The sequence below is a fragment of the Adiantum capillus-veneris genome, chromosome 2 (genome assembly GCF_014529385.1).
Source record: "Adiantum capillus-veneris isolate H3 chromosome 2, ASM1452938v2, whole genome shotgun sequence".
NCBI lineage: Eukaryota > Viridiplantae > Streptophyta > Polypodiopsida > Polypodiales > Pteridaceae > Adiantum > Adiantum capillus-veneris.
In genome coordinates, this window is record NC_140932.1 from 96,004,173 (window position 1) to 96,021,208 (window position 17,036).

General features: G+C 45.5%; 1 protein-coding gene across 1 annotated transcript in view; it reads right to left on the bottom strand.

Moving 5' to 3' along the window:
* LOC147463237 (receptor homology region, transmembrane domain- and RING domain-containing protein 6-like) overlaps nucleotides 1-13,927 on the bottom strand; it is a 117,166-nt gene extending 103,239 nt beyond the window's left edge. Inside the window, exon 1 of the mRNA XM_086487803.1 lies at nucleotides 13,571-13,927. Within this exon, the coding sequence (XP_086343929.1) occupies nucleotides 13,571-13,691 (121 nt within the window). The 5' untranslated portion in view covers nucleotides 13,692-13,927. The remainder of the gene's footprint in view (nucleotides 1-13,570) is intronic.
* Nucleotides 13,928-17,036: the final 3,109 nt, after the last annotated feature.

The following is a 17,036-nucleotide window of genomic DNA, read 5'->3' on the forward strand; positions in this document are numbered from 1 at the left end:
TAGGCTTATTTTCCCTATTTTTGACATTTTTCACTTACTTATTAAGTGACTTTTGTTGGAAAGTAGGTAGGGCAAATTGAATAAGTTTGTATATAAGCAAACCTAGGCTAGCACTAATTGGTAGAAGAGGCAACAGGAGCACCTTGCTCAACAGGCAACTTCTCAACAAGACCAACCCCCGCGACAACTCTGGCGTTTTCCTCAACAGAAGGCCTAGCGTTTTTGCACCATATCAGCCAGCATTTTTGCACTTGCACATTCCCGGCGATAGTAGACAGTAGATTTTCAGCCCTAGCGTTTTTGCATCTGCATTATACCCCAGCATTTTGCAGATTCTCCGCGACGGAACCTCAAGAACCACCAGCGTTTTCAGTTTTCAGACCTTAGACACCGCAGATCAAGTCCCGAACCTCATAGATCTCACCTTCCCGCAGCAATTCCTCACCGCACGGTCAGATCCCGCGCAGTTTGGAGTTTCAGCCCGGAAAACGCACTTTTCAGCATCTGACTTTTCAGCCCGTCGTCATCGTACCGTCGTCATCGACATCGTCACCGACATAGAGTCAAAATTCAGCAAATAAAGATTTGCAGATTTCAGCCCTTAGCGTTTTCAAATTTCAGCCCGTCTCATTGTCGTCGACATCGTCGGCAAGTCCAAGCATTGTAGGGATTTGTGCAATCAATAGTAGACCACTCTCGCCAACGAGAGTGGGGCCTTCGGAGGAGGGTTTTACGTCTCTGGTGTCGTAACCTCTTCTCTCTCTATCTCTCAGTCTTATACACTTTCACGCACAGTGTCCATTCACTTTGTTTGTGTTCATTACACTCTCTCATTAAGAACGGAAGGCTCTCCCTTCCATAAGAACAAAAGGAACCTTGAGCACAGTTCGGAGCACTCATCTTGAGCAAAGTTCAACATTCATTCCGTTGCACCTTACATTGGTATCAGAGCTCTGGCAGTGTTTTGTATCACTCAAGGAAAGAACCACAGAATTTTTTTTTGCTTGTTGAGGTCGCACGAACCCAAGTTCGCTTAGGCGTGTCGATTCCTAATCGTGTTTTTGAAGAGTGACAAGAAACCCAAGAAAGAAGTGCTTGTCCAACCTCCCCTTGTGCCTCTTTTCACTCATTGAGAGCGGACCGTGCACTTAGCGGCCGGCCAATTGACGTGAGGTGAGAAAAAGAAACCTTGGTGTGAGCGCAAGGCCGCCAAGGGATGTGCCCGCGGAAAAGAGCAAGACTCAGGTGAAGAGAAGATCCTTCTCGAACACAGATTGCAAGCAAAAGAAGAACCTCAAGACCCTCAAGAACCCAAGTTCCTCGTGAACTTAAGATTAAGAACCCAAGACCCACAAGAACCCACGACTTCAGTGGATGGTCATCACTCCAAGTGGAATAGATACTTCGCTTGGAGGTGATGAGCATGAGAGAGGCGAAGAAGAATTTTCCCCACCAGGAGGTTTTTCCGACCCTTCCTCTTCCCCATCTACGCCAAGGATTGCACTGACTCCTATGGAGGAGTTGGAGCAATTGTTTATGGAAAGGAAGTTAGAACGAGAAGAAAGAATGGCAGCCATAGCACGTGAACGCGAAGAAAGAAGGACAGCCATAGAGCGTGAGCGTGAGCAAGCACGCTTGGAGGCCAAAGCAAGAAGAGCCGAAATGGAGCGTGAGCACAATGAAAGGAAAGCCACATTGGTCCTATTTTTTTCTGATGTGCAGGCGCAGCTTAAAGAGATTCAGGAAAAGGAGTCTCTCTCGGTCACGTCTTCTCCAAAGCATGATACACAGGATTTGCATGATGATGAGCATGATGATTTGTATGACAATCACAAGCATGATGATTTGCATGATCAAGAGGTGATTTCGCACGAGCATGATGATTTGCAGGAAAAAGATGTGACTGTTCACAAGAGTGATGGGTTAGTTGATGCTTTTTCTAGTGAAGCTAACCTCATTGCAAAGACGATCGATCACGAAGAACCGATCTTGGCTCTCGAGTCGAGGTCCAAAGAATCCCCTCAGGAAGAACCGATCTTGGCTCTCGAGCCTAGGTCCAAGGAACCCTCACAGGAAGTATTATGTGTTCGCATGATTAGTTAGCACGCATTGTACGAGTGTTTCATTCATGAGCGTTTCCTGTATTTTCGTCAGCGTCTTCATGTGATCCCTTTTCCTAGGCATGACATTGTACGTTGAGCACGTTTCACTCATGAATGAGCAACGATGTATGTGGATTATTCATGAAAATCTGAAAAGAATGCATTCAAGGAAGTCACATTCTATGTCTCTCCCTTGGCATGACACAGTTGTAGAAAGAGCACATGAAAGTATGAGCACCAAGCATGGGCATTTCCGTTGTGAACTGCCACAGTTGATTGATTTGGATCAGAAAGACAAGATTCGATCTCATTGTTTGCGTGTGTGTGGTGAACGGGTTAGCACTCCGTCTATTTGTTCATCTACATTGCATGCACAGTCTTTGAGGAAGACAAGATTTTTTCCAGTCACTTTACATGGAATAGGTATATTCATAGTTTTGTGTTGGAAATGGTTTCAGGAATTTTCAACCATGGAGATTCTTGAAGAAGAAAGAAGCATGACTCTCAACGAAGTTGAAGCATTGAAGGAGCCATAGAAGACTTTGTGTCGCTTTAGGCACGGCCCAAAGAAGCAAGCGTTGCAGACCTTTATAAAGTTCAAGTATCGCACGACCCACACATCAGAGTGGGCCGGCTAAGAGTCCCTTCCAGGATTCCGACTATTATTGGCGATCTCCCTAGACGCCATACAGTTCGGTACCAGTACCTCACTTTGAAAAGGAGGGGATGTCACATGACACATCCAACCCTATGTGTCCGTGGACAAGCTACAACATGACCAGGGTTCAGTTCAGTCAAGTCAGTCTAAAATAAGAAGTGATCAGGCACTTTTGTGAGTCAGTTCGCAGACCGTTCATGTCCAGACACTTAGATTAGATGCATATCCTCTGGTTGCACATAGCATGACCATCAGATTCCAGTCAGATCCCATCAGTAGCATTTTTACAATGCATAGGCTTATTTTCCCTATTTTTGACATTTTTCACTTATTTATTAAGTGACTTTTGTTGGAAAGTAGGTAGGGCAAATTGAGTAAGTTTGTATATAAGCAAACTTAGGCTAGCACTAATTGGTAGAAGAGGTAGCAGGAGCACCTTGCTCAACAGGCAACTTCTCAGCAAGACCAACCCCCGCGACAACTCTGGCGTTTTCCTCAACAGAAGGCCTAGCGTTTTTGCACTAGATCAGCCAGCGTTTTTGCACTTGTACATTCCCAGCGACAGTAGACAGCAGATTTTCAGCCCTAGCGTTTTTGCATCTGCATTATACCCAGTGTTTTGCAGATTCTCCGCGACGGAAACTCAAGAACCACCAGCGTTTTCAGTTTTCAGCCCTTAGACACCACAGATCAAGTCCCGAACCTCGTAGATCTCACCTTCTTGTAGCAGTTCCTCGCCGCACGGTCAGATCCCGCGCAGTTTGCAGTTTCAGCCCGTAAAACGCACTTTTCAGCATCTGCGTTTTCAGCGCGTCGTCGTCGTACCGTCGTCACGACATCGTCACCGACATAGAGTCAGAATTCAGCAGATAAAGATTTGCAGATTTCAGCCCTTAACGTTTTCAGATTTCAGCCCGTCTAGTCGTCGTCCTCATCGTCGTCGACATCGTCGGCAAGTCCAAGCATTGTCGAGATTTGTGCAATCAATAGTAGACACTCTCGCCAACGAGAGTGGGGCCTTCGGAGGAGGGTTTTACAACGTCTCTAGTGTCGTAATCTCTTCTCTCTCTATCTCTCAGTCTCATACACTTTCACGCACAGTGTCCATTCACTTTGTTTGTGTTCATTGCACTCTCTCATTAAGAACGGAAGGCTCTTCCTTCCATAAGAACAAAAGGAACCTTGAGCATAGTTCGGAGCACTCATCTTGAGCAAAGTTCAACATTCATTCCGCTACACCTTACACTTTTAACTGCTAGCTTTTAGGATTAGGCGTTGTCTCTCTAGACCCTTAACATTAATCCTCTTATGACTTTCGTCCTCTTACGATCTTTGTCCTTACATGTATTTCATCCTTGTCTCCCATGTATAAGAATTTTCTACATTGACTTTGGCAAATCAACATTCTTGCCCATGCTAGAACTTTTTTCTTTTCTTTTCTTTTCTTTTTGTTATTCGAAACTGCTCATTATAGCATCTGCAATTAATAGTTTATCCCAAAAGCAACTACTTCAAACACTTGCTTAAGATGCCACCGTGTCATCAACGATGTACTGCCAACCAAATAAAAACTTGTACGACCCACTTTTTCCAACGTTAAGTGCGGTGCCTTTTCTACATGGTTGTGCTCAGATTTGGGCCTCCTTTCTCGGCTCTGCTTGATTTCTCCCTTTGCTCTGTGTGCCATGCCAGCAGCTTGTCACAATGGCAAAGTTTCTTCCAGAGTCTTGATGACAGTGGAAAATCTGGACAGATCTAACCTAGGGTAGAGGAGAGCACAACAGATGCCAGATGCACCATCCGCTGCAGGGGTCTGATGGTGTGGCAGCTTGAAGCGGTAAGGCCAGTGCTGCAATGCAAGGCTGGTACTCCAATGGCTGAGGGGAGGATTGTTCATCTTCATGATCCTCGGTCCCAGCAGATTTAGATTATGTTGGCTTTTTGCATTATGAGTGTGACTATGGATTATGTTTCCTAAACGCAATCTCGGTGGAGGTGCGATCAGCCTCCTACACACTCTTTTACTTATAGCTGTTTACAACATGCCCTCCCACTGTGGCTCGGTAGCTTCCAGACCATGGCAGACACTGATGATGGTTTTTGGGTACCCTCTACGTTGGGTTGTCATCTGTAGACAGGATTGTCTATCATGGTGCCTCAGCAGATATTACTTTCAGCAGCGACTTGTTTTGTTGCTTGTTGCTGAGGTGATACTATTGTTGACAGCTCGATTAGAATCTGTTTTGATGTGTCATCTCCTCGGTCTCCGCCCTAGATCTAGGCAGAGGGCTTCTTCGTGGAGGTGCCCAGCCAAATGGAAAGCCCGGAACGCCTGAACATTCCACTGTCTTGTTTTGGTACTGCCGGAATGTTTTGGAGCTGTGGAAGTTGATTGGAACACGTGTTAGAGTTTTGGCATCTCGAGTGAATTGCCCAATGTGATCCCATTATTTATTTTGGCTTTTAGGTATTTATTTTACTTATTTGTCAAAGTCTAGGTAGGGCAATTTACTGAGGTTGCTATATAAGCAACCCCTTGCCTCCATTGTAAACACATTCAGTTAGTCATTGTCAAAGTTGATTGGTTCAAGAGACTCTCTCTCTCTCTCTCTCTCTCTCTCTCTCTCTCTCTCTCTCTCTCTCAGAGTGAGCACGAGAGAGAGAGAGAGAGAGAGAGAGAGAGAGAATCGTCGACTTTGACATGGTATCAGAGCCGTGTCGTTGAAGAGTCCTTGGCGGAGAAAGAGCAGCCGTGAGAAGAGGAGAAGACCCTCTTCATCGCCGGCGTCCTACCCCCCACCCTTCACAGCGGCATCTCAAAACGCTGCTATTGTTGGCGTCGGCTTCCCCCCTCCACTACCCCTGCCAGCGTATCAAAAACACTGCTCAAGGCAGCGCCTTGGCGAAACTCCCCTCTGTCTCGGCGGCGTTCTAAAACGCTGTTGCCGACGGTGAACTCTTGCAGCGCTGCCCGCTGGTGAAACCCCCCCGCCCTGAGCGTTTTAAACCGCTCTCTATCGGTCTCCTCTCTTGGCGGCGCCGGCGGAACCCTGCGCTAGCCACTGCATTTTGAAACACCAGCAAGGCGACGACTTGGCGTTTGCAATCCCCTCCCCGCCTGAGCCCAAACCGTGGTGCTCTTTGGCAACGACAAACCTCCCCACCACTACACAGTGACCCAGAGTTTTAAAACGCTGTGGGCCAGTGTGGGGCGGCATTTGTCTGCTGAGAGGGTTGAAGTCAGGCAAGTCCTTAGAGTCGACGGTCCCTTGCGTTGGTGACCCGGAGCCCAAGAGAGGGGCATTGAAGGAGACACTTTGTGTGGCTTGGGGAACTTTTTGCGGCTTGAAAACGGTGGAGTTTGGAGAAGACAACAAAGCAATTTCTGGGAGGAGCGGCTTGGGAGCTGAAGAAGAGGGAGATCATCTCTCAAGGACACTATTTTGAAGAAGTTTCAAAAGCTAGCCAAGCAGCTTGGGAGAAGCAGAAGTGAAACAGCTTGGATATTTTGCAGCTTGGGATTAGTGCGGCCACCCTTGGAGTGCAAGAAGGCTTCGCGGATTACAAGATCTTGCAACTTCAACATGGCCCCCCCTTGCTCAAGCGCTAGCGACAATTGAATGACAATAACTACACTCATTGGAATTTGATCATGCGAATTTGGTTCTCACGGAAAGGCTTATGGGATATTGACGATGGCTCGGAGCCCCGTCCCATGAGGGATCCCCACAACAGGTACACCAACCTTCAAGATGACAAATATCTCAAATCGTGTGTCGATTGGGATGCGGCTAATGCGAAGGCTTTGTCAGCCATTGCGGAATCTCTTACAAAGGACCTTTCTCCATCTATCAGACTTTGAAGACTGCCAACGATATGTGGTTCAAGCTCGTTGGAATGTTTGATCGGGATTCTACGATGCGAGCAGTCACCCTTCTTGGACATTCATTTGCCATCCAATTTCCACGAGGAAGTTCCATGCAATCATTCCTTATGAAGGCTAAAAGTTATTCATGATCAACTATCCGCTATGAAAAGTGCACTGACAAGTACTCAGTTGGTTGCTTTGGTTCTCACAAAGTTGCCTACGGAGTATGAAACGGTGTCTAGGACACTTCGACTACAAGTCACGAAGGAAAAGATGGGTGCACCAATCCATTGTTGTTGGTCGGATCATGGACAGGATGTGTCACGCGCACATTTAACCCTATGTGTACGTGGACAAGTTGTTCCTACTTCTAGGGTTTAGGAAGCCTAGGAAGTGTTCTAGCAACCTTGTGAGCCTATGCGCAAGCCGTGCATGTCCAGGCACTTAGAGTAGCTACACACCCTCTGATCGCACAACCCAATACCATTAGCATCAGTAGCCAGTACCAAGCATGAGCATTCCCCATCGCATGAACCCAATTTTGTGCGCATGGGAACCACCTCTTATAGGCCACTTAAATTATTAAGTGACTTATTAATTTATCCAGAATCGTGGGGGCTAAATTGACCTTGCTCGACCCAGGAAAAGAAGGCCCTTGGCGCTAGAGAGAAGCAGAAGACAAGAAGGGAGCACAAGCATCAGATGCACAGGCCTCCCAACGTTTTCTCAAGCAGTTCAGCCCAGCATTTTCAGCATCATGAACTTAGCGTTTTTGCATTTCAGCCCTTGCATGACTTGGCAATTGCAGATCAGCCCCGTAGTACCTCCACAGTTGCAAATCTATAGCAGAGCATCTAGCATTTTCAGATTTCAGCATTGACCTTGTCGTCGTCGTCGACACCACCGTCATCATCGACATCGTCATCGTCGTCGTCAAGTACCACAGCATCTAGAAGCATTGTACCAGACTTTGTGCAATCTAAAGCAAATACCTCTCTAGCAATAGAGAGGGGGGCCCTTGGAGGGGGGTTTGGGACCCCATCTGGTGTCATCTCTTCTCTCTCTTTCTCTAGCACTCTCTTGCACTCACTCACAGTTTGCATTCCATTCTCGTTGTTTGGTCATTGCACATTCTCTCATTAAGTCAGGTAAGGCTCTCCCTTACCGTCAGTAAAAGGAACCTTGAGCATCCACTGATCACTCATCCTGAGCCATACACCATCATTCACTTCCGCTACACATTAAATTGGTATTAGAGCTCTTTGGCAGTGTTCGATATCATCACTCAAGGAAAGAAGCACAGGAACCACAAGGATTTTTTTTTGCTTGTTGTAATCGCATGTAACCCAAGACCACTTGGACGTGTCGATCCCTAATCTGTGTTTTCGAAGAGTGGAAGGTAACCCAAGAAAGAAGGACTTGTCCAACCTCCCCTCGTTCCTCTTTTCCACTCACTGAGAATGGACCTTGCACTTAGCGGCAAGCCAATCGACGTGAGGTGGGAAAAAGAAACCTTGGTGTGAGCGGAAGAACTCAAGAACCTCACGAACTCAAGAACCCCAAGAACTCAGTGCATGGTCATCACCCAAAGCGGAATGGATACTTTGCGTGAAGGTGATGAGAGTGGAGTTGGAGAAGAAGAAATTTCTACACCAGGAGAATTGTTCCCCGATCCTCCCCCATCCCCATCAATGCCACGGATTGCACCAAATCCTATGGAGGCTTTGGTCAAGTCGATGATCGAGATGATGCTACAAGAGGTGCAACGCCCCGCCATGGAAGAAAGAAGGACAGCCATGGAACGTGAGCGTGAGCAAGCACGCATGCGGCTAAAGAACGAAGGGCAACTATGAAGCTCAAGCGTGAGCAAGCACACGAGGCTCTACGCATAGCGGCCAAAGAGAAGCAAGCGACTATGGTATTAGAGTGAGAGGTGCAAAGAGACCAATGCATGCAAGAGTTGGTCCTACAGGTACTCTTATCGAAGCCCGAGCCACTCAAGGAGGTTGGCGATTCATCACGTAGCACGGGTAGGGCCGTAGATTCCAACCACCCAGTCACTGACAAGTTGACGTTTAGTAAGTATGATGGTAATATGCATGCTTCTTTGATTCGTCCTTGGTTGCATCAATTTAATGCCGACTTTGCAATTGTCAAGAAAACAAGTAACAGTAAAGTTTTGACTCCTACCATGTACCTAGTAGGTGATGCCATTAATTGGTATTGTAAGGTGCAGCGGAAGTGAATGTTGACTTTGCTCAAGATGAGTGCTCCGAACTGTGCTCAAGGGTTCCTTTTACTTACAGAAGGGAGAGCCTTCCGTTCCTTTAGTGAGAGAGTGCAATGATCACAAACAAAGTGAATGACACTCTGATGACTAAAGGTGTTGAGTGAGAGAGAGAGAGAGAGAGAGAGAGAGAGAGAGAAGAATACGACACCAGACAATTCTCAAACCCTCCTCCAAGGGCCCCCCTCTCTATGGCGAGAGAGGTCTGTGCAATTGGACGATAGTGCTGGTGGTGACACTCTTGCCTGAGATGGGAAGATAGTGCTAGTGAGCACGGACTCATGCAATAGGAGTAAGCGACAAAGTATAAGTTGAAAATAGCCTTGAAAAATTTACAGGCTCTAATGTAAGTGCAAGGATCGACTTATGTGCCGAGGCTAATGGTATGTGCAGGCTGAGTTGATGCTTTGAGCCGAGGATGGTGGCTGAGGAAACGTCTGATCAGGACTCCAAGGTGACCAAAGCAAGCATTTTGTAGTGGCCGTGGCAAGCCTGCTGTGTTTTTCTGCAGGTTTAGGGTTTCGCACCTAAATTGCAGGGAATCGCCTGGGGAGCCTCGGAAAGGCCTTGGGATGCGTGTACAAGGCAGTAGGCACCTAACAGTGGCAAAATAGAAAATTACAGCATGCTGAAATTGACTTGCAGCTCATTGAAAAGCTTCCATACCGCAAGGGAAAGTGTCCTTGACGTATACTTTTGACCTATAGGGATTTTTGCGTCGTTATGTCGGTGAAATTGGTTGCTTGTACAAGACAATTTAGAGAGATTTCCCGCGAGGAATCTTGTCTAATTCAAGGGGCAAGTGACCCTACATGTGCGAGAGCTCGAGGGCTATCCACAAAAGTGATCGGCACGCGGATCGGAGCACAAACAGAGAATTCAGCGAGCTGCAATTCCTCGTCAGGTTTTGCAAAGTGCTCTAAAGTAGAAAGTCTTTGTTTATTTGGGATTTTGTCTGTGGAGACTTCTACTGTGGTTATGTTGCCGAAATCAGGTTAGAGAAGAGTAATTTCAGCCCAATAAAAGTGGGACAGCTTGTAGAAGTTTACAGTTTTTCTCAAGTATAATAAGAATAGAGAAATACCGAGAGGGGCGCCAGTCTTTGGGGCCAGTAGGGTGTCATTGTCTGCTTGGTAGCGCTCTAGCTGCCAGGCCGTGGTTTGCCTTGGAGTGTTGAATTCCAGTCACAAACTTATTTGTGAAGTTCCTTTGTGTCGTAAAGTTTAAAGTAAAGAATTTTGGGTGAAAGCCAAAGTCTACCTCCCTACGGGCGGGTTTCAGAGAGAACACTCTCTCACAAACACTCGAAAGAGCACCTCCCGTGGTCCTTCGCTGTGACAAGAATATTCCTTCTTTGCCATTAGTCTCTCACTCTCATGATTTGAAATAAGTTAAAACACGGAGTATGATTGTTTCTCTCAGTACACAGTCCCACAGTCTAAAAAGCATGAGGCATTGCATCAACAAAACTCTCTTGCTATCATGTCTTCTCCAAAGCACGACACGCATTTTTTACATGAGAGGGATGTGATTGTTCATAAGGAGCAATTTGGTGGTTTAGATGATGATGTTTCTAGAAAAGCTATCCTCATTGCAGATACGATTTGTTCCGCAGGACCGATCTTGGCTCTCGAGTCGAGGTCCAAAGAACCCACGAAGTATTTTGTCTTCGCATGATTAATCAGTACGCATTGTTTGAGTTTCTTATTCGTGACGGTCTCTTGTATTTTCGTCAGTGTCTTTATGTGTTCCCTTTTCACAAGCATGCCGTATTGTACGATGCACGTAATTCACTCACGGATGAGCACGGCTATATGCAGATCACTCTCAAAAAGAAAGAAATTTTGCTTTCAAGGGATTCACAGTGTTTCCCGATTGTCCGTTTGGTTAGTCGTTTTTGCATGTTCATTCCTTGGCATAACACACTCACAGAACGAGCACGATTGTCCATCAAGCATTGGCAATTCCGTTGTGATTTGCCACAATTGATAGGTTTAGGTCGGAAAGTCAAGTTCAATCTCACTTTTTGTGTGTGTTGGTAAATGGTTTGGCACTCCGTCACTTTGTTCATCTACATTGCATGCACAGTCATTTAGGGAGAATAGTATTTTTATGGTCACCCTACATGGAATGGATATGTTTATGGTTTTGTGTTTGAAGTGGTTTCGGGCATTTTCCTCTTCGGAGATTCTTTAAGAAGGTGGACCCATGACCATAGACAAAGTTGGAGCATTGGAGCCGCAGCAGATCATTCTGTTGCTTTCGGAGCGGCCCAAATAAGCAAGCATTGCAGACCTTCATGAAGTTCAAGTATCGCTCGACCCACGCAGCAGAGTGGGCCGACGAGGAGCACTTCGCAGGGTCCCAAGAGTTGTTGGCGGACTTTACAAACGCCATACAGCTCGATACCAGTATCTCACCTTAAAAAATGGGGGATGTCAGGTGCACATCTAACCCTACGTGTACGTGCACAAGCTATTCCTACTTTTAGGGTTTAGGAAGCCTAGGAAGTGTTCTCGCAACCTTCTGAGCCGCATGTCCAGGCACTTAGAGTAGATGCATACCCTCTGATTGCACAACCCACGACCATTAGCATCAGCATACAGTACCAAGCATGAGTATTCCCCATTGCATGAACCCAGTTTTGTGCGTGTGAGAACCACCTCTTATAGGCCACTTAAATTATTAAGTGACTTATTAATTTATCCAGAATCATGGGGGCTAGATTGACCTTGCGACCCAGAAATCGGGAAGTACAAAAGAAGGCCCTTGGCGCTAGAGAGAAGCAGAAGACAGGAAGGGAGCACATGCATCAGATGCGCAGGCCTCCCAGCGTTTTCTCAAGCAGTTCAGCCCAGCATTTTCAGCATCAAGAACTCAGCCTTTTTGCATTTCAGCCCTTGCACGACTCGGCGGTTGCAGATCAGCCCCACAATACTGCCATAGTTGCAGATCTATAGCAAAGCATCTAGCATTTTCAGATTTCAGCATTGACCTTGTCGTCATGGTCGACATTGTCATCATCACAATCGTCGTCGTTGTTGACATCGTCGTCGTCAAGTACCACAGCATTTAGAAGCATTGTACCAAACTTTGTGCAATCTAAAGCAAATACCTCTCTAGCAATAGAGAGGGGGGCCCTTGGAGGGGGGTTTGGGACACCCTCTCTCTCTCTCTCTCTCTCTCTCTCTCTCTCTCTCTCTCTCTCTCTCTCTCTCTCTCTCTAGCACTTTCTTGCACCCACTCACAGTTTGCATTCTACTCTCGTTGTTTGGTCATTGCACATTCTCTTATTAAGTCAATGAAGGCTCTCCCTTTCCGTTAGTAAAAGGAACTTTGAGCATCCACTGATCACTCATCCTGAGCCATACACCATCATTCACTTCCTCTGTACATTACAATGTGACAATGTGTTCCGCAAGTCATTATCTTGGAGTATTATTTTTGGATGTGATGTGTTCACAGTTCACGAATGGCGATTCTTGGACGTAGTGTGGTCTACAGTTCAAACTTTCTAAAAGGCAACCGATGCTCAAGATGGCATTCTTTCAAGGAACAAAGTTGAGGGTAGCAAATCCAAGGTGTATCCAATGGAAGGTACCTCTACTAAGGTGTCTATGGTAGCTTCTTCATCGACTTGGTCTCACTATTGATGTCCACTATGAGTTGTAGAGAGGTTGTTAGAGTTTTGGCATCTCAAGTGAACTGCCCAATGTGATCCCATTATTTTGGCTTTTAGGTATTTATTTTACTTATTTGTCAAAGTCTAGGTAGGGCAATTTACTGAGGTTGCTATGTAAGCAACCCCTTGCCTCCATTCAGTTAATGGTTGATTGGTTCAAGAGACACTCTCTCTCTCTCTCTCTCTCTCTCTCTCTCTCTCCCCTTGGTCTCTACGCTTCCATATCGTCGACTTTAACAACATCCAGCCGGGGAATAAGAAAACATTTTGAACGTTAAAATTGGCCAAATGGGAGGCCAAATGGGTACATATTCAAGAGGGGCTTTCAAAGAAAGCTAAATAAGAGACACCTTCCCCTCCTCTCAAGACTCTCATAGCACATGTCTAGCTGGGCATTGAGTTGGGCCAAATGGGAGGCTAAATGGGTAAGAGAGGCTTTCTTTGAAAGCCAGATAAAAGATCCCCTTCCCCTCCTCCTCTCATAGACTCTCATATCACTTAGGCTTTAGCACTTTGGAATTAAGGCATCTACAAGCTCATCCATGTGTCTTATGCATCTAGCAATTTGGAACCTAAAGGTGAAATTCTTTGTGTCTCGTTTCTGATCCCCCCCTCCCATTCTGCCCGTTTAGCCGTTCCCATTCCCATTCCGATACATAAATGCATATATATGTGGTGCATTCTTCATGTGGCATGTTTATGGGAGCATGCAGAGATACATGCCGTGTACATGGGGGCATTTTTTATGTTGCATATTTATGAGAGCATACACAGATGCACGATGAATTGCGCAAACTGAAACGTGTCTCTAAATTTTGTTTGATAAAGCCCATTTCTCTGTTTCTTCCACGGGAGATGGCAATCTAGGAATCAAAGGCTCTCCCTTCTGTTCCAATACTCTCGTTACGCTAACGCTGATCTCTCTCTCTCTCTCTCTCTCTCTCTCTCTCTGGAAGAAGAAGAAGAAGCTTACCAAAAGAAGCCTCGCTGGATTGGAAGGTAGAGCTGTTGACAACGAGAAGAACACTAGCAGAAGCTGAGCGAGTCCAAAAGAGGAAGGCAAGAATCATCGTGGCGAGCTCGTAGGACCACATCGTTGAGTACAAAAGGGACACAGGCTCAGAAAGAGCGACTAAAGGGGTAGAGAAAGTAGCTCAGGTGTCAGGAGACAATGCGAATCATTGATTTGCCTTCTTCTTCTAACAGAATCTAACTTTCCCAAATCGAAACGTGGGGCCTGGGCCCAATTCCAACAGGCTCGAATTGCCGCATCCATTAGAAATTCCAATGCAGTAGCACTGAGGAGTCGGCCCTCCTCTTTATGTGACACGGGAGGGGGGAATCGATGGTGGAGGTGGCTACATCACCTTGGATGTAGTTGATGACATGGCCACATCAACATCTTTAGACCTGGAGTGTATCAATGAGCATAGGTGCTGAGTACAAGTCCTAGAGTTTTTTTTTTTTTGTCACACCTCACCACCTCAAGATCTAGGTAGTCAGAGTTGCGTCCCATCAAGAGCTTGCAGCACTTCAATGTCCTGGTTGCACTGAGAAGTGGTGGTCCCATGGAGTAGCTATAGTGTTTCCAACGCTTCGCCCTCACCTTGTAACCGCTGCAAAGTGGCGCCAATTCACGAAATTTTGTGGCTCTTGCTACTTGTCCAGTCCGTTAGCGGCATTTTTTACTGGTTGCATTCGGGAAATGTATGGAGGAAGGTCTTTAGTTCAACCGGCTTCAACGTTCTCGCGGTCAACATCCTAGAATTAGGCATGGACTCCGCCAATGCTGCACTGATTGCAAGGTATAGTGGGATTGGTTTCCAACGCTTGTGGCGCATGCGAAGATGAAACTCTCTAGCCCCTGCAAGTCATAGGCAGGACGTAGCTCTCACATCTCTGCCATCGATCCCTTTCCCCCCTCGAGTGTCAGATATAGACAACGGCACTCGACCCCAAAGTTGCAACATCCATATGAGAGACTAGAGATGCCCACAAATTTTGTCGATCCCTTCCCCTCTCCAGTGTCAAATATAGATGAGGGCACTCAACACGAAAGTTGGAGCATCCATAGGAGAGACTAGAGAGTCCCAAATGTTTTAGCATAGGTCTTGTCAAAAGAACGGAGTGTTCAATAGCTGACAATAGCTCATTGGAAGTGTCTTGTGAAGGGCTTTCAAAAGATATAAGTGTTGATTCTTGTGCAGAAATGGGCCTATAAAAGGAGACTCGCTATCAAACTAAGAGAAGCCACGTACTTCACCAATATGATGACTATTTGTGGACTGCAAAATGGCTTTAAAGAAGCGATGCCTTTATCCTTGTACATTATAATATCTTTTTATTCACACATCTGCCCTATTGCATCTGGTGTTGAGCGGATTGTCTTTTTATTAGGACCTCTACCCAATTGCATCCTATGTTGACGTGTTCGTTTTTGGCATGTGGAAGGCCATAGGATTCATTGTGCAAAGTTGTTGCAAAAGTGAGGCCATTGGATTCTTTGGCTAGATGAGTGCTACATAGCAAGGTTCTTTGTAAAATATCTTTGTTGTCCCTTTTGTTTCCTTATATCACCTTCTTTGAGAGACAAGTGTCCCTAAGGGATTCAAAAGTCTTGTGAATAGAAAGCTTAAACTTTGGAATAGAAAGCTATTCTCCAAGGCAGCATTTCCTTGGTCTGCATGCTTGAAAATGACTTTAGAGATCAAAACATTAAACAAAATATTCATAGGAGTTTGATCTTATGATGCAGTCTTTGAGAAAGTCTTTTTGTTTAAGCAGCAAGTTTCCTCCTTATACAAATACAAAATGGAAACACTAGTAAAAAATTTCACCTTTGCAAAATATTCGAACTATTCTCTAGTATATTATATCGGGTTTTTTCTCCTTCGTCATTTTTTGCAAGCAGCTAATATCGATTTTCAATCGGCTTAAGCCTAAGCTCAAACACACCTTTCTCAAACACTGAGGTATTGATACACGATTCTCTCATTTGAAGATTTCAAAAAATAAATCACTTTACTAAATTATTTAATTATTTTTTATACTTATTTGAAGGCATTAAATTATTCTTTTGTTTTGATTTTTAATGTGTCTTTTTATTTGACTTCCTTTTTGTTTTATTTTGTTTCAAAATACTGATGTGCAATGTGTACCATTTACCTTATTATTGGGGCCCCTTCATAATATATAAGCCATTTGCGAGTAACAGGTACCGACTAGAAGGAAATAAAAAATGACATGATTCAGACTTATCTTAAATGTTATTTAAATTTTATAATATTAAATGGATCTTTTTATTTTACCTGTATATGGACAATACAATTTTATATTAAAATAATACAACTGTAACACTGATTAAGACCTACTTTTGATAAATCTTTCCCCCCCCCTTACCTTCAACAAGCCATCGTGAGTCCTCACCTTGTTTAGTAGTTGTAATCAATGTGTCACAACTAGAGGTTTTATAGTAGAAGCTTAAATACAAGAGGAAGCAAAAGACCAAACATACATTAAAATTTAGTAGATATTTTATACTCTTTATAATGCAGCGTAAAATTTTCAAGCTCAAAGAGCCCCTCCACATGTCGCATGTTGGGAACTTGTCTTGGTGTGGACGTTTTTGCTTTAATTTTTTTTTTGTGCTACGCAAATCGCTCGCTAACTTGAATCGACAATCGAAAGGATGATGCCTTTAATGCATCCGACGATGACGCCTGGGTCAACAAGCGAGCATGTGTGTATATATTAGGCCTACCCTCCGTGCATGCGATGCCCAATCAAGCATCAAGAGTGGATAGTATAGAGTTTCAAAATCTGTTGCCTTTAATGCATTTGGCGAACCCGCCTGAGTCGTGTGTGTGAGAGAGAGAGAGAGGCCTACCCGTCTTGCATGTGCCGCCAATCAAGACTGCAATGGAGAGCCCAATCAAGGCAAGCCTGGTCGTCCTGCGTGTGTGTGTGTGCGTGTGTGTGTGTGTGTGTGTGTGTGAGAGAGAGAGAGAGAGAGAGAGAGAGAGAGGGGGGGGGGGGAAGCCTAGTCGTCCTGCGTGTGTGTGTGTGTGTGTGTGTGTGAGAGAGAGAGAGAGAGAAGAGATTGCATGCTGTTGCACTCTAAGATTGTGTGTGCGTGAGAGTGATAAGATGGCCTACTCAGCTTGTGTGTGTGCAGGAGAGAGAGAGTGGCGAGCCTCGTGCGGTAGGCAAACTCTCTCTCTCTCTCTCTCTCTCTCTCTCTCTCTCTCTCTCTCTCTCTCTCTCTCTCTCTCTCTCTCTCAGCCTTGGTATCCAGCGTGGCGAGCCTCGTGCAGTAGGCAAAAACTGTCGGCCATGGGTTCGCCTGGTAGGGACAATCAACATGCCTACAAGAGGCTTCAAGGGCAATGGAGTTTCAATACTACCCCAACCACCCCAGGGGCAGCCATATATTCTATCCG